General features: G+C 38.3%; 1 protein-coding gene across 7 annotated transcripts in view; it reads right to left on the reverse strand.

Moving 5' to 3' along the window:
* Positions 1-9,313: 9,313 nt before the first annotated feature.
* The window catches only part of CDK13 (cyclin dependent kinase 13), a 48,574-nt gene continuing 30,517 nt past the window's right edge, over positions 9,314-27,370 (reverse strand). For 2 of the 7 annotated variants that reach the window (XM_027675848.1, XM_027675846.1), the window contains 7 exons: positions 24,791-24,892; positions 24,595-24,672; positions 22,459-22,575; positions 21,391-21,522; positions 18,807-19,012; positions 15,503-16,066; positions 9,314-14,390 (listed from right to left, as the gene is read on the reverse strand). In XM_027675848.1, coding sequence (XP_027531649.1) covers positions 13,534-14,390; positions 15,503-16,066; positions 18,807-19,012; positions 21,391-21,522; positions 22,459-22,575; positions 24,595-24,672; positions 24,791-24,892 — 2,056 coding nt within the window. In that variant the 3' untranslated portion in view covers positions 9,314-13,533. The remainder of the gene's footprint in view (positions 14,391-15,502; positions 16,067-18,806; positions 19,013-21,390; positions 21,523-22,458; positions 22,576-24,594; positions 24,673-24,790; positions 24,893-27,370) is intronic. The other 5 variants (XM_027675852.1, XM_027675851.1, XM_027675847.1 and 2 more) reach the window with 5 other exon arrangements.

Here is a 27,370-nt window from a genome sequence, read left to right on the forward strand (position 1 = left end):
CTCATTTATTAATGAAGCTACTTCATAGTAACAGTATGACTCTGGAAATAGCATTTGATGATAAAAAGTAAAGCACAAATACATCCTTTCTTCATGAGCCCATGAAACAAAATAGTGCCTATGTCTTGTTAATGAAGGGATTCTTCTGTAATGAATGTACTAGGAATATGGGCATTGCTCTTTCTTCAACAGACTTCTTAGATTTTAAGGTAAGTAATTTAGCTCCTTTTTCAGAAGTTTGGATGGATATACTTTTCTATTCTGTTCCGCTTACATTGTGTTTCTCCATCAAGTCCGTTTTTGACTTTCTATTCAGTTGTTGTAGAGGAGTTGTATAACTCTTGACTAAATCTTCCAGCAAAAATTAATTCATTTGTTGCTGTTTGTTCCTGTATTTAACATTGAACTGCATCGCTACTACACTGTGCTGATATCACAGTAACATAACTTAAAGCAGATGAGTACATGTGTAATGCAGCAACACACTGGGTGGGTGGTTACCCCAAGTTGTACTAGAATAGTTCAAAGTTCAGGTTTGAGGTTCCATTGCAGCTTTATAATATGTAATATTCATTCTTCTCTGGCACTTAGTACACACTATTTTATATTGAAACTGTTACATAATTTAGAATATTGAAATTACAATTAAAATGGGATTTTAAAAGTTCATATCAAGCTCCTCTTTAGAATTAGCGATAATGCATTGAGATGTAGCATTTTGCTAATGTCAGAGCTGGGAACACTTGCCAGGGAAAATGCTTCTGGGGAGCAGAATGGATAACTACTTTTGTAGTCAGGTAGTTTTTCTTTTCCTGTTAAGGGTATCTTTATGTGCTCTTCAGTTTATATAAATTGTGTAATTAGACATCTGAGGGGGAGCATTTGAAACATGCATTAATTATATGGAAATTCTACAAGCAGCTGTTCAGCTTCCTTCTAAAGAAAATTTTTTTACAGTCAGTTTGGGCTTCAAGTTGTGCTTCTGAGTAATCTCAGTGAAGTCAGAGGATTCACTCATGCAACTGAGATGTGTAAGTATCTAATGTTACAGTTTAAAAATTGTATCATCCCTTAGTCTGTCAGTGCTTTTTTCCAACACTGCAGTTAACTGCTCTGCCTAGCTATTGCTCTGAATTCAAGTTCATATATGAGCCGAGACTGTCTTGCAAATTAATTAAACTTGTTCTTACAACGTTTTCCAAAACTCTCAAGAGTAAAGACTCTTCTCCTTTCCCCAAATCTTGGTGCTTGCCTTCCTCCTAGCTCATTGGAACTGGGGGAAAAAGGGAGGACTGCCTACACTGATTGGTGAAGAATCATGTAATGATTTTCATGTCTCATGTTTTCAGAAACTTTTGTACCAATTGATATAGGTAACTAGATAAACTTTTTTATCATTTGAGATGTCTCAAAACAACTTTTTATAGCACAAGAAATGAAAGAAATCACTGTTATGCTCAGCAGTAGTACAGTTCCAGCATTCAGTCATTAATTCGCAATCAAATTTTTTTGCCTAAAGTAACTTTTCATCTGTATATAACTAGGCACAAAGTGAGTCATTTTCATTTTCTGCCATTTTCACTGAAATGTGTGCTTTGCTGACTTGGAATTTAAGAACACTCTCAACCTGGACTTCTGAATTTACTTTTACAAAATTACTAGCTCTGGAGCGTTAGACCTCACATCTAGGCCTTCCCTTTAAGGCATTTTAGATCTGGCAAAAAGAGCTTTGTCTCATCCCCATTGCTTCCTTGATGAGGAAGCCTTTGACTAGGGCTAGAGACAGTTGTGCAGATGCTTGGTGCGAGACCAGGCCATAAAGGTACCCTTCCTCTCCTAGAGGTTACCTCTACCCTTGCCATTCCAGTGCAGTGGGGCCCAAGAGGTGTGTTGAGCCAAATAATAATCCTTCATTTTGCTTCACCAGCTCTGTGTGGGTTTCAAACCATAACCATATTGGGGGTTTGCTTAGTGCATGTCCTGAATTTTAAATTTCATCAGTGTCTTCTGCAGTAAAATCACAGGTGAATTCCACTGGCCTTTGTTCACTGATCTGTGGCTGTTGCACATTGCTGTTCTGAATTATTAATGTAAACATTTGTACTCAAGAACATAACTTTGTGGCTAAAAGGGGTCATATCAGTACAGTTCCAGAGTAAAATTTTTAGTACTGCTGACCACTGCTATTAAAATAAGAGCTTCTCTGTCCCCCTTTTAACAGGATAAAAATTAAGCAGTTGAGATGCTGAGCTACAAACTGTGGTCTGTGTAGGGCCAAATGGACTACATGACTAGGGACATACCTCCATTAGCTGATTTCCAGATTGGAGATAGAATGGGGTTTTAACAAAGAGCTGAAAAAAAATACCATCCCACTCCCTAAAACGACAGAAAAAGGTATTTGTCAAAAGTAACCTTACACATGAAACAGGAATTTTTATGCAGCCTCAAATTTTTCCACAGTCTCACAGAATGTGAGTTCTGTCTTGTTCTTTTTCTTCTGGAGAAGCACTGGCTTGTTACTATAACTTCAAGGCTTTCCATGACATGAACTTCAATTAAAACCATCAGCTCACCATTTGACCTGCTCTCTGACAAAGAAATCTCTAGGCCATACTGTTCATTGGATGTCAGTATTATTTTTTTTACAGTAAAAAAGTTACACCTTCAAATTCTACCAGGGACCTAGTTTTCACATATTGAAATCAATTCTTCAAATTGCTTAATTCTGAGTATTAATTTTTTCCAGGTAACAGTGACAGGATTGTGGAAAATGTATTAAATTTATGCCTTTTTTCCCTATAAAAGAAAGATAATAAGTTGAATTAATTTCATTAATGTATCAGTCTTGGTTCAAGTAGTGATGGCAGTTTGCAAATTCAGCAGAATCTGGGACTCCCTCCTTTCTTCCTTGAAAGGGCTTACACTTTCCAGAACTGGCAAACACGGTTCACCCACAGGCACGCTGGGTCAGACCTTTTGCAGATGTGATACTGGGATGGCAATAATGGTCTCCACAGTGCCAGTTGGACGTGAATAGGGACATCATTGTAATTCAGTGTGACCTGTATTAGCCCATTTCTACATTGCAGCTACAATAGGATTTTAACAAGGACAAAACAAGTAAGTCCCCTTCCTTCCCACACACACAGAGACACACTTCAAGGGACTTTTAATTTTTCAAGTCTATGGTAAGTCACTATGTTACTGAGGTAAAGAATAATAGGATTTAAATTGTTTTTTCATTTATTCACTAGTGACAGCATCTTAGGAGGCAAAGAATTTGACATCACATCAAGCTGAAATTTTTAACACAATTGTTTTAAAATGGGCTGCACTTGAAAATCTGCATGTACACTTCTGTGGGCAGCAGTAATCATGCTGCTTGATGCTGTATTAAACTACACTTAAAGCTTCTGGTATCCATATGTATTTAGCCACAATCTAATTGCTGTGTAGCCAAGATAGTTAAAAGCTGTTACTGTAGAGCCAGTAGGTTTAAATCTTTGTTGTATGCATGAGAAAATTCCTAAGAGTTAAAACTGCTGAACATGATGTTGATGCAACTCTTAGTATAAAGACCAGTAAATGGAAGAACAAAACCTCTTTGATGCAGATTATTCCCTTTTCAAGCATCACACAAGCTAATGCTAGAACAAGAGAAGAGGACTCAAGCTAATTGACAACTTCCTGTGGACGACTACACAGCATAAACCACAAATAACAGAGCTAACATAAGCTTTAAAAAACAGATTGCCAACTGGGAAGTAGTATCAACAGTTTGGATTTTAAGTAGCAGTTACAGAGTGTTTTTAAAATCAAACCACTATCTCCTGTGGCTTAGTGAAGATTTTTAGGTTAATGTAAAATGAAGCTTTGAGCTATATTCCCTTAACAGATGTGGGGAATTAACATATTACTATTCCTACAGTTGAGTTTGCAGAAAATAGTATCTTCACCACTTGTCTGTGAAGTCTAGCATCTTTGCCTAAGTCTCACTTCATTATTTTTTTTATGCTAAGAAAAAACTGGATTTGAAAATCTCAGGGATTATTACAAAGATAAAAGGGAGAATTAGCATCTGCAAATGGTCCAAAGTGTACAATTTGAGTTGATAACGATAAGAAGGCACCAAGGGTCCATCTGTTGATTACTTGCCATTGCACTTTCCTAAAGCTTTCTCTTGTCTGCCTCCTGGTTCCTATGGCAATAAAATTACACTAAGGAAAATTACATGGTTGTTCATTTTCAGATGTTAGCTGTATGTGCACTATGGGCAACAGGTTGAGAAACTGCGATAACTGCTTTCAAATGAATGAACTGACAAATTGTGTCCCTCTTGGAACTGAGGACAGCTTACACTACCTGCAGTGTTCCTGTACTTTAAATAGCTTCTAAAATAAAATTCCAAGTATGTAGAAAGCTTGTGCAAAGAACCTTTAAAATCCCTGTTATCAAGGTATCTGTTGCATCTGGTTGCATTTTTCTGACACTGTTTAATTTCGTCTCAGAATAATTGCTGTATATTTTATACACAGACTCTCCTGTAGCCCATCATCCTCACTGCTGTGAGTGAGGTGAGGAAGAAATAGCTAGTGTCTGCACTTTGTGGCAGAAGAGAACCCAGTGTTTCCTGTTCTTCCTATGCCATTCCCTAAAGCTAATAAAATATTCAGACCAAGTTTCAAATGTGTTGCCTTCCTGACAGGAGGGATGCCAGCAGAAAGGCAGCCATGCTTTCCAACACATGCTAATAATAAGTGGTAGCTGTTTAATTCAGTGAGCATCTGAAAAAAAACACATTTCCCCAAGCACCTTTCAATTCACTGCATATGGAAATGATTTGTGCTGTAATCCCTTTCAGTGGAAGACTCTTAAACAATTATCATGGAGTAAAGCGGTGTTTAGCTCTACTAGCCATTACTTTAACAAGACTTTCTTTTAATGACCAGTATCTTCATAACTGATTTGATGCCTAATCTGGTGCACCACCTGGTCTCTCATTTCCTGGAGGCAAATGTGGTTCAGCTTTTCAAATTAATGAATCAGAAAGCCAGTTGTGACAGTGTTGTAAAATTATTATTTTATTAAACTTTAGAAACAGAAAAATAAGCCATAAATTCACTTCCAGAGTTGAGGTTTCAGGTGCTGAAGAGTTTTTTCGGTTGGGGACTTTTTCCGGACAGGAGCTTTAAGTGGCATAATCACTTTCTGAAGCATAGGACTGTCACCATAATAATTGTAAGTCTTTTCATGTATCTTTTTTTTTAAAAGCTACAGAAAATTGAGCCTAAAAATGTTAATAATCACTAGTGGTGGTCAAGCTCTGGAAATGCTGAATTTATTATTCCAACAACATGTCATATATCACATGATGTAGATGATGCTTTGCAAAACACAGAATGTGTAATACAAGTGTTACAAACGTGATTTCTTGCTTTTTCTGACTGGCTACAGAGCATTTAGTGACAATTTGAGTGGCTTTTGCCTTCCCACTTAAGAACAGTTCTAGAACTACTCTGAAGAATAGTAGGAGCTGCCAGCTTCCCCAGTACACTTTGGGGCACCTGCTTTACAAATATTCTACCAATAAGAAATCTAATTCCCATTTGTTGGGTCTGTGTGCTTATGAATTTAATAATGCTGCTGTTGATGTGTTCTCTCTCCTGTCCCATGAAATCCTCCAACGTTACATGACTTGTGAAAGCATTACACAACCAAATGGTGCCCAGTTGGGGTCAAGCCAGTGTCCTATTGAAGTCTTTGCACAGCAAAGTATGCGCTTGTATGTTTTTAATGTTGATTTAGTCTTGTCAAATTGTTGTCTCCGCATTGTGTAGAAACTTGGTCAGTTACCACCATTTCTTACAGCAGAACCTGTTTTAAATACTGATCACACTTAAAACACAACTAGAAATAGATTCCCAGAAATTGTCAGTGAAGCACCTGCATTCGATATTCTTTCTATTCTGCAAATGAAATACTGACTTTTTACTGTTAACTGCAGTGTCTTTTGTTTACAGAAGAAGGTTTCACACATTTTAATTTTTAATTAGTCAATAAAACTGATCCCTCTCATTCTCATTGCATTTATCTTCCCAATTCTATAGAGGCAATTGATGATCTCACCTAAATTTAAACTACCAGCTTCCACATGTTGTTATTGACCACAGTGACCATATTTAGTTCTCCTGGATGCTGTTTACTCCTCTTCTGCTCTTGCCAGCACAAACATGTCATACTGATGAAATATTTAGACAGAAGTATATTTTAACCAAGACAGGAGGATATTGGGACTGTATCTCAAACAATTAGATACGTTTAGAACTTGATGGAAATACTTATTCAATGCTTTGATATACTGCTTCCCATAATGAAGGGCATCCGGTAATAGTTTATACAATACAAAAGCTCTGTAATGCTGAAACTTTAATACAGGACTTGAGGAATGAAAAAGAAGAGTGGAAGAGGCTGCAAGGTAGCAACAAATGACGGGTGCGTGCAGAATATTTCCCTGGATGTCAGGAAGCAATTTGCATTCTAACAGTTGAGACTAAGAACAAATACCCAAACCAAATTGGAGCTTCGCAGGAGATCAGTTGAAAGGGAAGGCCATGTACGATTTACCTGATGCTAGAAGCTGAAATAGAGTTGAATTTCTGATAGAACAGGTTTGTGAAATTCTGTGGAATTTGTTGGGTGTTTTGTCATTTTTCTGAGAAGGCAACATTGTAATTGCAAGTACAGTTTGCAAATAAAAATTACTACTACTACTACCACCTGCATGTCTTCTTTCACTGTTTTGTGTAACTGTATGTACTTGCTTGGATGTCTCAGAGCAGGATCTGCAATCCATAACAAGAAGCAATCTGCGGAGAAAAATGTACATAGCTTCTAAAGTCTGTCAGGTTCAGAGTAATACTCTCCCAATGTGGAATTGCCAGACCATCTGCAGAAATTTTTTTTACTATTATTTACTACTCCTCATATACAGCATTAATAGATTTCTGTTCATTTCCCATGTCATCTGTAGTTCTTAGTCCACTGCCCAACACCTCCCCCCAGTGAATGATTTTCACAAAAACAGAGATTTAAAAAATGGTTCCAATTGATCTTTGTTCTGCAAAAAAGCAGGAACGTACCTGTGCTGCCGCTGCCGGAGGGTCCACTGCCTGCCTTGTCTTGAGGGCAAGGATTCCAGCCTGGGGATCACATGACTTTTCAACAGTATTTGTGGGACAGGGAAGGTTACAGGACCTGCACATGGATAATTTTGGCTGCTGGTTTTGTCGACTGGGCACAGCATCGTTTGTTTTCCGGTGTGGGGATGTGTTTTCGTTTTAACTAGCACAGAAAGGCAGAGGATGCTCCTCTTCTGTAACTTCCATGTATATTTTGCCAGTGGAGCAGCTGCAAAGCAGAAGTCCCGATCTCTCAACCCTACATTGATTTGCAGGTGGTTTCTAACATCCAAAAGCTCTCTGAAGGATAATGGTGGTAAGAAAAAGCAGAGAAAAAAAAAAATAAAAACCACTGCCAGACCAGGTCCTGCTTCGAAACCATTCCCATAGATCCTTTTTCCAATTGGTCAGGATGAAGAATGAAAGTAAAAATACCCTTGCTGGACACCTAAGTAATGATCTCTTCCTTGCTCAGGGAAAATCACCTCCTGAAGTCAGGCTTCTGTCTAGTTCTCTGTACAGCCCGTTCCTTGCTCAGGGTGACCTAGAGACAGAGCTATGAGAGCACTGGCAACTCTTGGTGCTTCCAGCAGCAGGGCATCAGTACTTCCCTACCACTGCCACCTGGGCAAAACTAAGATCCTCAGAAGACATTTGAAGAGCAGGAGAAAGTGTGCTTTTCCCCCATGACAGTACCTGCTGACATGCTGTGTGCATTTGTAAAACAGGTCTGAAAAGAACTTGCATGAAAGAAAAAAGGCACCTGTATTAGACATTGCCGCACATTAAACACTTGCTTATAACTATGTCCTATAGCAGCTAACGAGACCCCTGGTGGCCTAGTGGTTAGCGTGCAGGACTTTCACTGCTGCGACCACGGGTTCAAATCCCGGTCTCCTGGCCTGATGGAGGTCGTTAGCCCTGTGTGGCCATCCATCTATGAGAAGGACACTCTAAACAAACCTACGTCCTGAGGACCTCACTGCCATTGTCCAAGCTTGCTTGGCCCCGGCAGATGAACCTTAGGATTAAAGGGTGGGCTCAGTTCAGCGCAGGCTGTGTCTCACCTAAAAAAATCCATTGCGCAGGCTGGAAAGGTAAAAGACCTTTCCCCGAATCTTCGTTCGCGAAGATGGGCCATTATTATATATTATTATATTATAGCAGCTAACACAGTACCCTAGCACACAGGAGGTAGTACAGCACAGACACACATCTGCACAAGCTAAATACTAACTACAGAAACCAGTTAATCCCCCCAAGTTACCTTAAGGGCAGCACACAGCTGTCCGATGTGCTTGTGCGTACCAGGAGCTCCCAGCCTGGTTTATGTAATGCTTACCCTCAAGTATTCCCTTTTCTAACCAGCTATATCTCTTCTACCCTGTATTTTCTAATACTGAAAAAAATCTTCACAAAGCCTCTTTGCAAGAAGTCCCATTAAAGATACATTCACCATATTATGAAAATTAGCCATATCAGTAGTACGTCCAAAGTGCCCACAGGAGGAACTGCTGTAGCGGAATTGAAGCCATGCTGCATAAAATGATCTGAGCATTGCCTATTAAGCAAGGGCTGCTATACATGAAGAAAAACACTACCATAGGCTCAGACTCAAGGTTCCTCTGACTGTGAGTTCTCTTCGGGGGCAATAAAAAAAACCCACACCAAAATAAGCAGCCATAATGAGCACACGATTCTGAAAGCAAAACCCTCAAGCTCCATCAATGTGAACAGTTGACTGGCAAAAGAAACAGTTCCCCTTATTTGTCAAATAAGTTCTCTCTCCCCTTCTTTCTGTCACTGTAAAGTGTTCTGACTCATTTTCTCCCACACTGGGGAGTTTGGTAGCTGTAATCCCGTTCATCCAGATGGCCTGTCAGGGTTTGTAGGCATTCCTTAAAAAGAGAAGCAACCTAATCCCGGTTTGGGTAATTTAAAATAAATTTTTGCAAACCTGCATTGTACTTTCAGACCTTGGAAACAGTACTGGAGCAGCAAAGATTTTTTTTTTTAATAACTTAAAGAATTTCAACACACTGAAAATTATTTTCATCTGGATACTAAAAAAACTTTCTCAGTGTTCTTTTGAAATGCTTTTTGACAACTAGAGAGGGAAAACAAAGACTTCGAGTTTCCGTGTATTTTATTTACAGGCCACACAATACATTTTATATACAAATGGCTTAAAATAACAAAGAGTAAGCAAGCTGAAGCATAACAATTTATTTTAAATTAGGTTGTCTTGAAATAACTCCTGCAATAAAGTATTCTTCACCCTGATAAGCACGTTAATTCAATTTTAAGTCAACCCAAGGTCATTTCATTTTTAAATACAAATTCAAAACAATTTTCTGGCAATTCCTTAATTTCATGACACACTTCTGCAAATGTAGAACATCCCAAAACTATCAAGAAATAGCTAAAATTTCCTCATGTAAAAAACACAGTAACAGAATAGACTGGGGAGAAATGTTGTATGTAAAACACTTGCGTGTTTTATTAATGAAAAGAAGAAATCAGGAAGTACATGTGAGATTTTCCTCTCTTGGAAACATGGTCCAAGATCTAATCTGCCTGCAGACAAGAGGTATCCTGTGTTACTTCAGTACTTTAGTTTTTACCACACAATTATCTATTAAACTCTTCCAGTTGTAAACTTCACCAAAACCGAAACTGCCTCCTGCAACAAGCAAAAGGAGAAGAGCACTCAGAACCGTAAGAACTTACAACACAGCACTTATTGCCTTTGCTTCTAGAAAGCACCTTACACTACTGTGGGATGGAGAAAATTTAACATATACCACATTTTATGGAAACATAAGAAAATATAAAGGTTTGCCGTTTAAAAATTATTTTTCCAAGGAATTATATTAAAGGATACATGTATTTTACACCTTTTCCCTAACACTGCTCCTTCTGTTCAGCATAACAACTAGCAATCCATAAAAGCTGTTTCCTTTTCCTTTGGCTGAGTTTAAGAATTATAATAGTCTAAGTGTTTTAAGTCATGGTCATAGCAGTCCAGTTGTGCTTGCTTTCTTCCTCTTGGTATGGCTAAAGACCACTTAATATAAATAATGAAGTACTTCCTACTTGATAGTCCATTATTACAGTATTTCACTATTTTTATTTAGAAATACAAACACACAACACTTACTTTTCGATGTAGTGTCCAGGTCTCTGTAGCACAGAATTGCAGCACAGAAAATATAACCCCAAAGGAATGAGGGGGGAAGTAAAAAAAGCCACAGCTCCACAGAAAAATAACGCAGTTTTCAGAATGTCTACTATTGCATCAAAAATGCCAGGGCCACATGATGTAAATTGCCAAACTAGTACAGACTCTCTGCTGAGTGGAGTTTGCTCAAAAGGTAAAATTCTGTCAAAAGCTCCTCATCATGTGTTTTAATTCAAAAGAAATGTTGACAGGTAATAGACAGGTTGGGTGCAAATGAATGTGGACCTACAGTCATAAAATCCCGCCAGTTCACTGGCTGCTAACCTGCCTAGACAACTCTGGGGCCAGGGGAGCACAGCTGCAGGAACAATCCTCCTGCCACACCTCCAGAGGGCTGCCCTGGAGAAGCAGGGCAGAGCTCCTCACCCACACGCAGCCCGTGCGTAGCCTCCACTGGCCCAGGAGGAAAGGCTGCCAGCAAAAGAGCCAGGAAGATCCCCTAGGTCACAGAGACTGTAATCTCTTCAGAATTATCACATGTGGAAACACATTAACTTTCCCTCCAAATTATCCCAACACTGTTGTCCCAGGCAAATGCAAAGTCACATTGTTAAACTGGAGAAAAGTCATTGTACAGTACTCATCTGCCACAGCGTGCCAGAGTTTTGTTTCTGATTCATCTGGCAGTCAAGTCTATTGTATCCCCTTCTCTCTCCTCATAGTCAGGATTACTTGTGCTCGGGCCATGTTTCTCATGGCCAAAGACTGAAATCCATTTTGGTGGAACAATGTATCAGAGTACTGCCAGCCCATAAGGAAACTGCACTGTCATTTTACACAGGCAGAGGGGACTCACTTCTCTGCACTAAATGAGGTGAACTAAACGAGTTGAAAATTTACCTCCAAAAGGGAAGCAGTAGGAGACACAACATCTTCCTTGCATTTTTTTATTGGAAGGCAATTCATTTAGTCTTCTGAGATCTGTTTTCCATTTGAACTTACCTGCACTTTAGGCCAACTATCACCCGCAGTTACACTGCAGGTGAGTAACCCCAGACTGCACACTTTCAGTGTAAGTAACTGCCTAAAAGCTTTGAAAGGCCTTTGTTTGATTCTGAAAAAAAAAAGGCAGCAATCTGTGTATCTCTGTGGGACTGGGTTTTTTAAAGATTAGTAAACAAAGCTGACACTGTCCATATCTAAACAACACTAATGATTTTTGTCTTTATAATTTTACTAGCAGAAAAATACTACAAGGGTGTCCTTACTCAAGGAAAACTATCCAATGCACTGTCATTCACGTGAAGCTTTTGCTTTTCTTAAGCACAGGCTATTCAGGTCATAAGTCTTTGTTTCTGACCTGGCCACTTTTATTTTCAGATCTCAGGATTTTTTTTACTGTGTCTAGTGAAGGCAACTGCCAGACTTGTAGGGACACCGTAGGCAGCAGGACTCTCTCTCTGCTCCCCATTTGCCAGATCCTCAAAATCTACGTGGTTAGTGAAGTGAGTTTCTCCACGCTCCACAGGGTGGGATTTAGCCATATAGGAACCAGGATTTTCAATCAAGACAAAACACCAACAGCTTTGGCTTCTACTCTGAAAATCCAAAAAGTCACTGACAAGACTACGTTTGTAATAGTGTAAGTAGAAATTTTACTTTTTAAAAAGTAATATTTAAACACTCAGTTACATAAGGTACCGATTTGTCAACTGGATAATCAGTTGGAAAATTGTTTCCAATATGGGCTTCAAAACATTCTTTTACGTACAGGCAAAATATAACCATACCTCCTCTCTGCAGGAGAGAGACCACTTGTCAAAGGAAGGAAAAAAACATGCTGGAAGTTGTATTTAGTATGAGGAGTGGCTCTTGATAAGAGTTTTAACTATAATAATTTTATCAGTTGTTCAGAGACTCAATTCCAATATTAAAATGTTCCGTGGAATAGCAGATATAAAATCAATTAATTGGCACAATTACAAGTTTACAGAGAATTAGAACTAATGTCAAACGTTTTGCTGTTGCCTTAAATACTGGTCATTTTTCCTTTGGTTACTTTCTCCAATGCAGTACTTGTGGTAAAAAGACAAGAATGTCAGCTTTTCACACAAAGTAAAGTAATTACTGCTGTTGACATTTAAGAGAAAAAACTATTTTATCACTCGGTAAGGACATATGAAGTATAGTTTATTTGGCAGAGGAACTAAAACACTTACAACAACTCCAAGAGGGAGCTGAGGAAAAGCTACACTCTTCATTCTGCTCCTCACTTTTTATGTTTCTCATGAAGTTCAATTTGGAAATTACGATTTCACCAAGGTAAGATCAGGTCTCTAAGTAACTGGCCCATGTAAAGTAAACAGCACAAGGTTATGACCTATTTGAGTTTCTTATTATTATCTGAATTCTCTTGTTAACTACCTAGGTTTAGGTATTATGTTCATACCAATCTATAAAGTACTTCCAAATTTTTGCAGACCTTAAGCTTACATGTTAAGGCACTTACCATTCAAGTAAAACAGTTTTTATATAAACAAGCCTGGGAGATGGACATTTAACCAGAACATCCATTCTTTTTTTTTTCTTGAAAGAAAAAACATTGACCAAATATTTATAAAATTTTGCATCAAGAGAAAGGTTGTGTTTTATTATCTGAAATGAGCACAAAGTACACCTTCCACAATAACACTGAAAGCAGTGCAAAGACTGACAGTGACCTTTGACTAAAGGTAGTTCTGTAAAAAGAAAAATACCAAATAAATCAGTGCCCTGCTTTGATTGTTGTAAAATTTCCTTTTTTTTTTTTACATAAAACTTGGTCCAAACTTACAAAAAAAGCACAAATGTGCATAGTTCAGAAGATCTGAAAGAGTGCCATAAAAAGCTGATGTCCCTAAATTTAGCATCCACTTAAAACTGCCAAAATACAAAATAAAATTCAGAACTAGAGTCTGTGAACATGTACAATCAATTTATCTAGTTTTCAGACGGCATGAGTTGTAAGCATTTTTTAATTTTTCCTACTGTATGCAAGACCCTTTTCCACATAAAAATAAAGCTGTTGAATTAACATTATTCAAGTCTGTTGAATTGCTGCTTTAAACTGCAGCTAAGGGGGGGGGGAAGTTTTTCCAGATAAAAATGATGTGCCTGAGGAAAAACAGATACTCAATATGGTAATCCTCTGCCTCGCCCTCTCACTGCAGATGTGCTAATGTGTCCCCTGTATCCTTGAGAATAGCCAGGTCCTTGGGCAGGAGAAGTCCAAGTCTGTCCATGCATGTGGCTGATGCCACTGGGGTTTTCCTGCAAATTACTTCCATAGCTATAGTTGTGCACCTTTGAGGGCAAAGAGTGCGTACTCTCTGGCCCTGTGGAGGCATCACTGCTGCTCCCCAAAACCGGGATTGGGCCGTGGCTGTATTCAAACCTATGGTCTTTATCTCCACTAAATAGCATGGGGCCAGTGTTGAGGTAAATGTCTCCATAACCAGTTACTGAGCTGGGAAAGGATTCTGAAAAGGCTGATGGAGGAGGGGCAGCACCAGAGTGAGATGAAGCAGTACTGTAGTTATCCAAAGACTGAATATCCGAGTTTCCAAGGAAACTCCTCCTTTCTAATACTCCTGATGATCCACTTCCTATTCCATCGCTACTGCTGTAACAGGCAGATGAAAAGGACGATGATCCAAAGTTATCCTTGTAGTCTGGGCCTGTTACATAGGAGTCTCTAGCCTGATAATCCACAGTCGTTTGTACTGGCTCCTCCGTTGTCGCCTGAGCTTGATGCTGAGCAAGCAGCTGCAGAAGAGCTGCTTTCACTCCTGCATGAGGATCTGTTCCTGAAGAGTTAGTTATAGGCAAATGCTGATTCTCTGTCCGATAATCAAGGTCTTCATCAGTGAGAGGCGGAGGCTCCGGTGGCTCGGGGGGACGCTGATCTGGAGGCAGGATCCGAGGGCGCTCCTGTTCGGGCGTTCGGTTTACAAGCCTCATCTCAGACTGCCTAACCAAATCCTCTTGACCTAAGAAGATGAAAAAGAAAAGCTATGGAATAAAAACATACAGTAACAGTACCAGAAAAGAAAGGACTTTCCTGGAAAAACAGAGGTTTGTTACTTCAATTCTCATTAACTTATTAGTTAAATTTATCAGTAGTTATACAAATTATTTTGGAGAACAAAATTTGGCAACAGCTCATTTCCCTCAGGAGCATGATGCAGATTTCTCCTTCAAGTAAGATTACCAGGCAAGCAGTTTAAAGAAAAACAGTAAGAGTTCCCTAAAAACACCCCACCAAAACCAAATAACCGAAACAAAACTCAAGCAACATGTAAGCACTAGAAAATTCAAAGAGGGATCAGGAAACATTCACGAATAGGATAAAAGTCTCGAGGGACAAAAGGCCACCCTACCAAGGAACAGCAAAGCTCTAGGTTTAAAAAAAATCATGAACAAAAAAGTATACCACTCAAAAAAACCCCCCAAAACCAAAAACCCTCAGAAAATAGCCCCAAAGCACTTCAGAATATTTCTTTCAACAGCTGCAAACCACAAAGCAATACATACACCACCATATAACAGAAACTGAAATAGCAATCCAAAAAGATGAACAGAGCTCTAAACAGTGAGAAGAGTATGGAAACCTCGACTGTACTACAATAGAAACCTTTAGCCATGTGTGCGACAGTTACAAATAGTCACTTATAGAATTTGACACTAAGCAATTGCTCTAGTCAGCATTGAAACCCCAAAATAAAATATCCTCTCACCAAAATATGATTTACCTAAACACACAGTCAAAACTGGCAAATTCCATTCATGCATCTGCTAGAGAAGACTGTCTTCTCCACCACACACAGCACTAAGAAAACCCCAGCCCCCCAGAATAATGATCAGTGCTTCATCGCTAATACTTGTGTACCTCTTAGTGTGGGGAACATTGTTTGCTCTGTCTCCATGGCACCTGTTACACTAAGACAGAAATTCTATGATCCAGACATAAAATGTGACAAAATCAATTTAATCTCCAATACTCACACAGATTCATATGGCAAACACGTTAATTCTCTACCCCAAACTATTACACTTCCAGTGCTTAAGGTATTTGCTGGTTAGCAATAAAGGCCTTCAGTACCTCCAGACATATATAATGACTTGATCAGATGTGGGTAGCCAGGTGCTGGAGATTCCACGTCGTCCCGGCTGACAGATGCAGGAGTGGAGGGCTCTGGAGGCTGCCTGAGTTGTAATGACATTTCATTTCCTGATCCGTTTTCCTTCTCCTCCAACACAAAATCTTTTTGTTTTGTTTGCTGAGCCTTTATTAACTGAGACAACAGAACAGCAAATGCACTCTGCACAGCTGCCTGGGCAGCATCAGTCTCAACTTTAGGCTGGCCCAGCTGTGCAGGTGGCACAGCAGGCTGGGTGACGATCTGCTGTTTTAAAGGCTCCTGCTCTGGTGGGGGTGGCGGAGGCGGCGGCGGCTGCTGCTGCTGCTGTTCTGACTGTTTTTCACCTGCTGACAAAATTCCAGCAGGAAGACTTATTTTATTTAGTTGCTGCTGAGTCTCTGGGTTTACTTTAATATTCAATACTTGGGCAAACTGTGCCAAACTAACACTTGTTTTAGACTGTAGCAGGTTTAGCAGGATTGCCACTTCATTCTGGTTTAACTGCTGTCCAGTGCTTGTTTTCGCTAAAGACAAAAAAGGTGTTTTTAAGTATTATTTAGAACTTGCATAATTCAGAAACTCAAAAGAAGACTAATCTAGCATAGCTGACAGAACAGGCAAAGCATGGGTTTGGACAACACAGAAATGGAATGCTTTTACATATTAACTGCCTTTGGGGGAGTATCTAGAGGAAATAGTAAGATCCAATATAAAGAAATTGACTTCCATGAGGTCCACACATGCACTTGGACAGATGGAAAAACGTCAAGCTGGAGCTCAATTTTCTACAATACAACTAAGCTGAGGCTTAAGGCCAGTTGCTTTAGGCAGCTGTAAGATATATAATCCCCGCAAAACTTCCTATCTTTGACATATCACGTCCCTTCAAAAAGTAGCCATCTGCAAAACGCATTTCCAGTCATATTCTGGCCCATTCTAATTCAGCATCTGGGTTCTAACACCTGCACAAGCGACCAGGATCTACATGGCCCAGGAGCTCAGGGTATAAATGCAAAAGCAAGTGCTGAGCTTGAAGGATGAGAAGTCCATCACTTAGTAGCAGGAAATATGTAATGATATACAGTTTCTTCATTTAAATGGAGTTTGCCACAAATAAGAGGAGAGTATGATGATGCAGGGGAACATGAATAAGGAGGTTGGGATATCAACCTTAGTTTCTTAGCTTCAAACACCTGTTGTGGTGGTTTATTTTGAAAGAAGTGAAGCAGCATGGATTTAAACATGCCCTAGGAGTAGATGGCTTAGAGAAGAAAGTAGTTAAAAATTAGAAAATGAGTGTGTCTGTGACCGTGCTGGCAGAGCCCTGAATTTTTTTTAACCCAGATCAGCATGAACACATTCTGTCCTTTTGCTTGTTTACCAATATGTTAATTCACAGCAGATTAAAAGCCACGCACAAGAAAAAAGGTCACACACATAAAAATATTAAGTATTTGCCTTGCAAGATTTAAGAACAGCACAGCTGGAAAGTGCTGCAAAACCCACTACTTGTAGATGTGCACCAGGATACAAGCACTTGGAACTACTCAGGCGGGATCCAGGCACTTCAAAATTTTTATCTCTTTACATAGATATAAAACTAAACCCACTTTCATTTGGCAATATAGAAAAAAATTGTGATTTATAATGCCTTGTACTGCTGTCTCATTCAGATGTTGTGATTAACAGTCGATTTTGTCATATCTGAATATGGTATACTCAACACTTAAACTTCTCTCAGACTCTCAGTGAAAATTCATCAGAAAAATGCCAAACAGGGAAACTAATCTGTACCCTTTCATTAGTTTCGAGTTCATTCCAACAGCAAACTGTACTCTGGGAAATCTGTCAGTGTCTCCCAGAACGGAATTACTGAGCTCTACACAGCTCCTGTTAAATTGCAAGATGCAGATTATATAATATGTCTTATTGATAATATTATCTACAGTGCATTATGATGTCCAGAGGTGTTTTGTTTAATACAGAAGACACCTCTATGCTCCTCTGCAAATTAAAATGTCTTCTACCTAGATATATACTTCTACGTATGTATGGGTAAAGAGCAACATAGGTCTGAATAATTATTTTGCATGGTTAGTAGTAATGACTAATAGACTTGTCTCTTATCAGGCTACCTGTTATAAAAGTACAAAGAAAATAACAACTCTCCTTTGGACTCTTTAAACTTCTAACAGTTTTCATTTGTGGGGGGAAAAGGGCTACAGAAAGTCATTCTTGAAAATGCTGCCAAAACTTTAACCTAAACATACGGAGTAGCAGAAGCTCACAGTTGGTTTACAGTGAGAAACCAGATGAACAGGAGCAAGAGGCAATAAACTGCAATAAAATATTATCAAAATGACCATTTCCTATATATATCTTTGCACAGATTATTTGGAGCTCTGCTCTACTGTTAAATTAACAGTTGATTCAAGATGGTTAGTATTAAAGAATTTTAAGGTACTACAAATGCATTATCTGTTTGGTTTTCAGCTGAACTCCTGTATCAATGCCATAGGATTTACGGTCACTTTGCACAATCAAAAATGGTCTAAATTAATCTTATCAGGTATCCATCTGGTGTTGTTATTCTGTGTATTTCTACATAGTGTAAGAGAACTATCACTAAACTGCTGACTACCTCAAATGGAGTCCATATAGTCCATTACTTTTCTCTTCTTATTATATTCATAAAACTAGTCTCAAGCAAGATACTCTGGTTAAGTTTCAGAATTAAGGCTGTGCAATCTACGGAGGTAGATACTTCATGGCATATGAGGTTCTGGAGGTGTTTTTCAGTGGTTTTTTTTTTTACAACTTGGTTCAGCCCCAACAACCTGGAAAGCTGAAGACTATCATAACATGCAGATGGATTCCGTTCCATTTGAAATGATGACTGTTCTAAACTCTGCCTTCTGATCCATTTATCAATACCAATAACGCTTCTCCAATCTATGGAGATTGTGAGGAACTTTGAACGGCTACTGGCTTGTAGGATCACAAAAGAATTACGGATGAGCAAGAGCTAAAATCCCCTCAAAATACAGAGCAAGCAAGGTAGTTGCTCTGACCAGATTGAAAAATTAGGTAAAACTGAAAAGTTTCCAAAAGCAAAGGTAAATCTCTTGTAACAAAGATTTAACTTACAATACTGTTACTCCCTCAAGAATCCAGGAGACGTCAATACTCTGCAAATAACACCCAAAATTTTTAGAGGTGCAATCCAAGTAGAAGGTAATTATAAGAACTGAAAATATTACTGACCAAGTGCTACACTAGAGTTGCCCTGAGTTTTGAGTTGGGAAGAAGTTTGCATGCCTTGTGGGGTGTTGGTTCTGCTCTCATCCATGCCTAGGGACAGATCCTTCCTAGGGACTTTAGCTGCTGTTGAGTCATCAGTCATGCCCATCTGCTTCTGTCTTCTGCGTTTCTTACTCCACAGCTCATGGCAATCTTGCCACAAAGGAAGGCTGCAAAGAATGATTAGAGATAATCAGTTTTATCCCAGAACTCTTTTTATTTAACCATACTGGTAAAATAAATATTTAAGTTATACATAATGTAACTACTGAAAGATGAACATATTGGAACTCAGATATACATCAGAAAACACTCAAAAGCCAGCAAAATCTCAGACCTGCTTTTTCTGGATGAAATCTCTTCATCGATTGCCTATTTCAGAAGCACAAGTCCTTCTAGCAGAAAAGGGGAACATGTATCTTAAAATGAGAATGTTATTTTCTTGAACTCATACTTAAGAAAACCCTAATTATTTGTATAATTCAAGACTTCAAAATCAATGCTGCACACTTGCTATGAAATACAATTTGCATAGTAACAGATGACAAAGTTATCAATATGAAAGTGGTTTTTTCAAGGTCCTGTAAAAGTACCGCTGCCTCATTAGGTCAAATATTTGTCCACAATAGTAGACATGGCAATGTAGTATTTACATTGTATTTACATTGGCACAGCCAGCCAAAAAAGTAGGGGAAAAAAAAGAAAAACGTTGCAGAAATAAGTTGCATGAACAAATAGCACTTAACGCTAGCAAAGCTGAGATACTAGGAAGAACAAGGGATGTCTCGATCCTTTAAGAGAGACAGATGCAGAGACAAAAGTCTCCTAAGGAACTCATCAGCCACTAATTCTGTCCTTCCATTACAGTTTCCTGCAGGCAGCTCAATTTTGATTTCCTATGGAACACGAAGACCCATCCATAGATAACAGAAATACTGAGACAGGCGGTAAGAACAGTGTTTTATGTTTTCCTATTACATATTAGTAACTGTCTTAGCTGTTTTGTCACCCAGGAACATAGCAAAATTAGGTGACAGATGACAAGAGACACTGGAAAGGCAATTATGACAACTGTTTTACTCTCTCTCTCCACACAGCAGGTCAAAGACCTGCCAAGTATTTTCTGAAAAACAAATGGAAGCAAGCAAGAACTCACTGTGCGAAGTATCCTACCATCCCTGCAATCAGCACTGTCACTTTCTTTGAATGAACAGCTGCTTCTTCCCAAAAGAGAACTTCAGTCTTTCAAGAGAACAGTCAACACTTTCCTGTGCACGCTGTCAGAAGTGAGTGTAGTTCTTAATTTATAAAAGGACACCAATGACTGGTTTGTCTTGAATTACCATATATCAGCTTCTAGAATGGATGCATTACCACATCCCTGAAGAATAAAAATTCTTCCCATTCACTTACTTTAAAATGCACATAAAGCAACATTCTGTACAAGTAGTTCTGAGACTCAGCAAACAGCCTAAGATTGCTGATTTCTGATTTTCACACAGTGATATAGTCACATTCAGGCAATGAAACCTCTTAGCCTTATGTTTCAGGAGCATTAGTAACATTTGCCCAGAGAGGCTGTGAAGTCTCACTGGAGATATTCAAGAACCTCCTGGACATAATCCTGTGTTCTAGGATGACTCTGCTTGAGCAGGGAGGACCAGATGACCCACTATGATCCCTTCCAACCTTACCCATTCTATGATTCTGTGTAACAACTATGTGTATGTAACAGGTAAGTCTTGAAAGAGTTTTAATAAAATCCTTAGATAAAAGGCAAACATTTTTTCCAGTTGGTAACTAATTAAAAAGAAATCAGTACAGGCTGCCTTGAAGGTTCAATTTACTCAAACAATATTGAATGTTCTATGTTCTGACAGCTATCTTGAGGAAAGAATTGAGACCTGCAGATTCTGTAATACCTTCTCATTGTTTTCCTCAGGGCCTCTTTCAATAATATTTGTGCTGATTAAAATGATGATTAGGTCACTGCCAAAATCCTACTGGACACTGCAGTACATTGCCCTCAGAGACACTGACAGGAAAAATCCTGCACAAAGGATCACTTTTCCTGCCTGTAAAACCAAGAATTTCATCTGGCTCAGGAAACAATTTACCTCTCAGGTACCTTTGTAGAATTCTATACCCAGTGTCATTCTACCATCAAAGAAGGCAATTCAGATTCATGGAGGACTTTAAAACCCTTGGAAAAAGTAGACCCCATAAACAGAGATAAAAGGGGAATGATGTTTTGTAAACATTAGAAACATTCACAGTAGAGTATTTTCTTTAAAGGAAGTAACTCAGTAACTAGTTCTAGGAATGACAAATGAAACAATTCTCAGATGCTCACAAGCACGGCTATCACGGTGTAAGAGTCACTCAGCAGCACAACCATTCTACTGCAGAATCACCATTCCACAACTGTATATACCAATGTTTTTGTTCTGCCACCATCTAATTTAACTGAAACATAATAAGCTTAATGAAATCAGTGCACATTCCCATTCCATAGAGGTGAGGACCATTACCAGTGGAAATGACTTACTCTGGAGGAGGCATTTTAGATGGTTCCACATCTCGCAGAAACTCGCACTGAAGAGCCTGTTCAGCTGTGCAGCGTTTGCTGGGATCCAGAGCAAGCATATAATCGAATAAATCTAATGCAGCTGGTGGGATGCTACAAAAGTGCAAAATGGAGAAAAGCATTGTATTTTTACTTTGTATCATACACTTCCGTGCAAAATTTTAATAAACACATCCCTTCCAAGATAACTGATCATTAACTCCTCAAATAACTTACATATTAACAAAATTCACTCACAACCTGAGCATGGTAGCAAGAAGCAGAAATAAACTTCACCTTTTACTACCTGTGCAACCTTATAACCATATAACATAAGCTTTCTTTGCTTTGTGTTGTTTAATTGTTTAAACATTGTCCTTACACCCCAAAGTTTTTAAGCCAAGACTGTGTTACTTTCCACTTTGGAATTTAGCACTCAGGGAGTTGCACTTCTGATTGGTGCATGGATAATAATTTTATTGCTTTAAAGATATTAGTCTCATTAGTATGAACAGATGATGCATTTCTTCAGAAAGCCACAGTACCTGAAGGAGGGGAACAAACCCTTTAAAACAAGCTTACAGCTGTTTTCCATAACTTTCACTTGTGATATTTGCACAAAACTAGTCCAGTGGCAGTACTTTAGAACACACAGTTCAGATAACTCCTCTGTGTTGAATGATTTATGACCCAAAAGACTGTAATTATAACCAGATCACATATTCAGCTGTAGCCAGTTATACTAATAAAAAACAATCAAGTTTTTTGGACGGGGCAACAAGCAGGTGTACCAATCATGGAAAACAAATGTTTCCTTAGGTGAAAGCTGACAGGTGGCTGAAATTTTACGGCCTTCTTTCCTCTTCTTCAAGTTCCTATTAAATAAGGGTTAATACAAGCTCTGTGGGTATCACGGGAAGGACAAGAACCTAAAGCCATTTTTGCTTTGCACTTGATCTATGCTCATTCTCCGGAAAATACTGAAGTTCATAAAGTCTCCAGGAAAACTTAATGATATTACAGTTGACTAAATTAATTCTTCATCCTTACAAAGCAAACTCTTCTCTCAGTTTTCGACGATACTGCTTCTTTGGTTTCATTGTGTTGAAATAAGCTAATTTTATAACATCAGGCCACACTGCTGGACAAGGACTCCCGCAAATTCGGCTGTACCAAAAAGAAGGGAAAAAAGGGTATGAGATCCAAACCTACAAGTGAGCACAGCTGTCATTTTATTCTTGCATGTACAGTGAAAACCAAAATAATTTCCAATTTTAATGCTCAGGTTATTTTTAGCTAAAATTTCTCTACTGTCAAATGCTCAACACATTAAATAATGGGGAATTGTCTACAAAGGGTAATCACCCTGCCCAAACTAAACTTACTGTTTCTGCCTCAGCCCAGCCCACACATCCTTCACTATGCCTGAACAGGACTCTGGGTATTTGACTTGAACTGGATAACCCGTGGTTAGAATAACTTTTATGTCCTTAGCTCCCAATGCCACTGACGATACACCAAATGACTGAAAACCCACTTTTCACTGAGAATTTATTCAACACTGAACACACAAAGGGAAAAAAAAAAAATCTCAGTAAGGCCTCAAGGCAGAAGCAAGATTTGACCACTAGAAAACGTCTGTATGTTTTACTTCAGTTATGAGTTTTACGTGTCAAGCCTCATTTATCTCCACAAAGAGAGTTGCCCACAGTCTTACTCCTACCGCTCCATCCCCACCCATTTTATCCAACAAAGGATGGCTAAGCACAGATTGATCAACATCACACTTCTGGGCAGAAGAACTAAGAAGGCATTTTCATACACTCAAGGCTTCAAACTCTGATGCAGGCAACCGTAAAAGGACATTTTGCAAATACACTTCCCCAGTTCAGCCCTCCTATTTACCAGATTTAAACTGTTAGTGTAAGAGAACTAATGATCTATTAGTCACACCTCAAATGCTATGCAAACCAACCTGACTTTACACTGTTCAGGGTATGTAACTTTTAGGGGGGAAAAGAAAAATAACACATCTATCTCTTCCTATGAGAATTTATTTCAGGTCTACCTTTGAACATTAAAGTAAATGCCTAGCAGCAATAAAGAGGAAAAATGCAGATGCTTCCAGCAGAAGGGAACCACAAAGTTTTAGTTTTCTGTACCAGAGGTACAACACAAAGAAAAAAACCTTCAAATGACTCATTGTAACATTCTTCAATGCCATCTAGTGCTCAAAAGCAAAATTTCCCCAACTTAGGAGTTTAACTCTCCTTACACCGAAAATGACCACTGATATGCTCTGTACATCCTAAAAAACTTAATTTTTCCAGGCTGGCTAATTACACTTTACACAGAAACATGCTACTGTTCAATTTGTATGGAAAAACATTTCAATATATAACTTTGTAATATTTTTTATTAAGTTAATTTTTAAAATAATGTGGAACATTTACTGTTCGGGTTCTGTAAGTTCTGCAGAACTTTTCCCCTTGTTTCTAGGAAAAAGACCTCTCCCTGTTTATAAGATCAATTATGATATCAGAATCGAGCAATTTTTACTTGCTGAAAGAAGGGAAAGAAAAAAGATGCTCTGGTTCCACTGAGTTAAATACCTATCATTCTATGATTTATTGAGAACAGGGAAAGGAACAGAATTTTTACCTCCATCAAGTGCCTAGTGGTTTGTAAGGGAACAGAAATATTTTCACAAAAATAATAAAGCCCAGGTGTGTATGTGGTACGTTTGAAACAAGAACTCAAGGCCAGCAGCATGCCAAGTACCTACTCCTCTCAAATCCCACTTGTCCTTATTATTGTCCATGTTCTTATTTTGATTTGCTACAAGGAAGTTGCAACATCATCTTAAAAAGTAATGGGCATTTTGATTACTCTCTCTTTACAACTTCAGTAATAGGCAACTCCAGCCGTTCTACAAAAAACCCTCTTACTAATCAACTGTACACTGCTAGGAGCACAGAATACTCACAAAAAAAACCCCAAACCTTTCTCCATGTCTGTGCAAAAGTCATTTGCTTTACACACCCCTCAGAACCTCTAACATCTCACTCAGGGCAATAACTTGAGTACTTGAGAACATTCACAGTGCATTATCTCTGATTTTAACACCAACAAAAGAAACCTGTCAGTTTATGAGGCACCTACTATGGGTCAGTGCTTGCAAGTTACCTTATGAGTTCCAGCTGTGCAAGTTCTTGATTTGCTTGAAATATTGGCTTTTTTGTAAAAAGTTCACCCAGGATGCAGCTGTAAAACAGTTTTGCACAATTCCATCATTACGGCTTTCAATATAGATTGATAGAAGCATTTAGGATTTATTTTTGGCTTGTTTTTGTCCTTGCTACACTTCTGTCCAAACTCTTACCCACAGCTCCAAACATCGATAGCGGGTGTGTATCTTTCTTCTCCGAGCAGAAGTTCAGGGGGCCGATACCATAAGGTAATAACTTTGTTGGTATAAGGTCGGCTGTTGGGGGGAGGAAAAAGAGAGAACTATCATTTTACTACCATCTCACCTCTGAAAAAGTGATACCTTAAGGACTTTGTGATGCTGTACAATCTTCCACTCTTAATTTTAGTCCTGCAAAGCAGCAACTGCACAAAGGCAAATGCAACTGTTTGACCAAGGCTATCAAAGGCCAGATTGAAGATATAAATAATAATCACACAGTCATCTCGATGCTATGTGAATTCTGTATCTCAATTATTATTCAGAGAGCAACACTGTATATTTACACTGCTAGTCTTTTCAGGACCAGGACTACCTGCTTGGATAAAACCAATAATTTCCAGGCAAATATTGATTCTTAGCATACTGAATATAAAACCTCTACAAGCATTTTAAAAAGAAGAAAAAAAGTCACTTTTCCTTCTTTAAGTAGGAGCAAAAGAGACACAAAGCCTTTTTCTGGAACTACATCCTTCAACAATTTTGATTCCAAAGCCTGGAATGCTTCTAATATCTTCCTATATTTCACAACATCTTTAATTCTCTACAGCTCTAACCGGAAATTCCGGTCACTGGGAATAATCCTTTCCACCCTCCCACTAAAGGAAGGATTTCCACTATCTTAGACACACATTTTTTATGTGCACAGGAAGAGATACAGTATCAACAGTCCAGAATGGAAAGCAGAAAACAGATGTTCAATTTTAGGTTTTGTTTCAGCAAGGGTGTTTTAAAAGTGAACCCAGAATTCTTTCAGTTTTTATAATTCACTCTTACCAACACTAGGTAACTCCAAACAGAAAGCAGAGTAATATTAATTGTGGAGTATGAATGACCATAGAAGAAAGTCCAACAAGCTCTTACAACATACTCAGTCGTACAGGTATCATTTCTGCAAAATCATCTGAGCATTTTTCATTAACAAACTCCACAATTCATTTTAAAAATGTAGCATGTTTTTGGAAACAATCTCGTCATTTATCATATTTATCTCTGAAGCAAGCATTCTTCTATGAAATGTTTACATGGTATGGACTTTCTCTACAGATATACTGCTCACATATATTAGTATATGGTGCTCTTTATTTGAACAGATGTCTTTTCATGCAATCTGTCATATCTGCTCCACCAGAATAACACTTAAAGGAGCACAACTACAACAACCAATGGGAATTTATTTAAATTAAATTTTTATTTCCTCCCCATTATGCTCCTACTAAATTCTGTACCCTTTTAAACAGTATTAAATTCCAAACAACAGGAAACCAAATGCAAAATACATTAATTTAAAGCAGCAGCTATTATACACTTGTTGGTATACATTAATTGCATCTGTTACTGCAGGTCAGCAACTACTTAGGAGGGAAATGAATGACAAAAGAATTGTCAAAAATCTACTAATGAGATTCTAGTTATCCTCCCAAGTTCAACTGGCAATTCTATTAGCTAGCTTAATTACATTTTAATCTTGGTTTCATTTATGCATAATGGTGTAATATTGTTGTTTGATGCACAGTAAAACCTGTTATTTGCACTACAAAGATGCTGAATTTTCAAATCTTAATTAACAGTGAGTTTTACAAGCAAAATGTAAATTCATTTAAAAACGGACATTATAAAAACCCAAAACATGGTAAATCAGAGGAAAAAACCAAACCATTAGGTCAGTTTGGTGCACGTTAAAACAGTAAGATAGGATAACATCAAGCCATTTTATTATAAGTACATCCAAATCCAAAAAATAAATAGGCAGCAGCTGTTTAAGATTATCTTACCCTGCTACTATACTCAACAGTTTTCATAACTGTACTTAAGCATATTTTCCTGAAATAACAGCTCAGAATACCGTGAAACTAAGGCTATCAGGTTCATCAACAAGCCAAGAACTCTGTGAGAAAACAATAAACCCATAAAGCTAACATTATTGATATTATTTCCCAAATTAGCATGCAGAAATCAAAGTAAGCTCAGGTATCCAACCACCTCACGTACATACTAGCGTAGTGAACATTCAGCTTGAAAACTCAGTTCCACATGAGAAATAAAACATTACAAAGTAAATACTGAAGTTCCTAATCATAAGAAACTGTGCACCTGTTTCCTGGAGTACAAGTATAATGAAGCCAAGCACAACAGAAGCACAAGTCACAGGAAGTTTCAGGATAACTTTTATTTAAACTTGTATCTCTGTTTCCAGCAGATTCAACAGCACTGACTGCCTAAGGAGTACAATGAACCTCTTCAAATGTAAGGTTAGATCTTACACAAAAGTAATGCTCATTGAATAGGAACAGTATTACTACTTTGTGCCAGCAAAAAAAAATTTGCTTTCCCTAAATAAAGTCTTCAGTATATCAACAAAAAAAATATACTTTAGGTTTACAGGACCAGAAACCTAGGACTGTAACTCTTAATTTCCAATCAATATATGGCCACTCTCTACAGTTATTTATCCAGAACACCTGGAAAAGCAATACAATTGCACAAAGAGACTTT

The sequence above is a fragment of the Neopelma chrysocephalum genome, unplaced genomic scaffold (assembly GCF_003984885.1).
Source record: "Neopelma chrysocephalum unplaced genomic scaffold, ASM398488v2 Primary Assembly neopelma1_26, whole genome shotgun sequence".
Taxonomy (NCBI): Eukaryota; Metazoa; Chordata; class Aves; order Passeriformes; family Pipridae; genus Neopelma; species Neopelma chrysocephalum.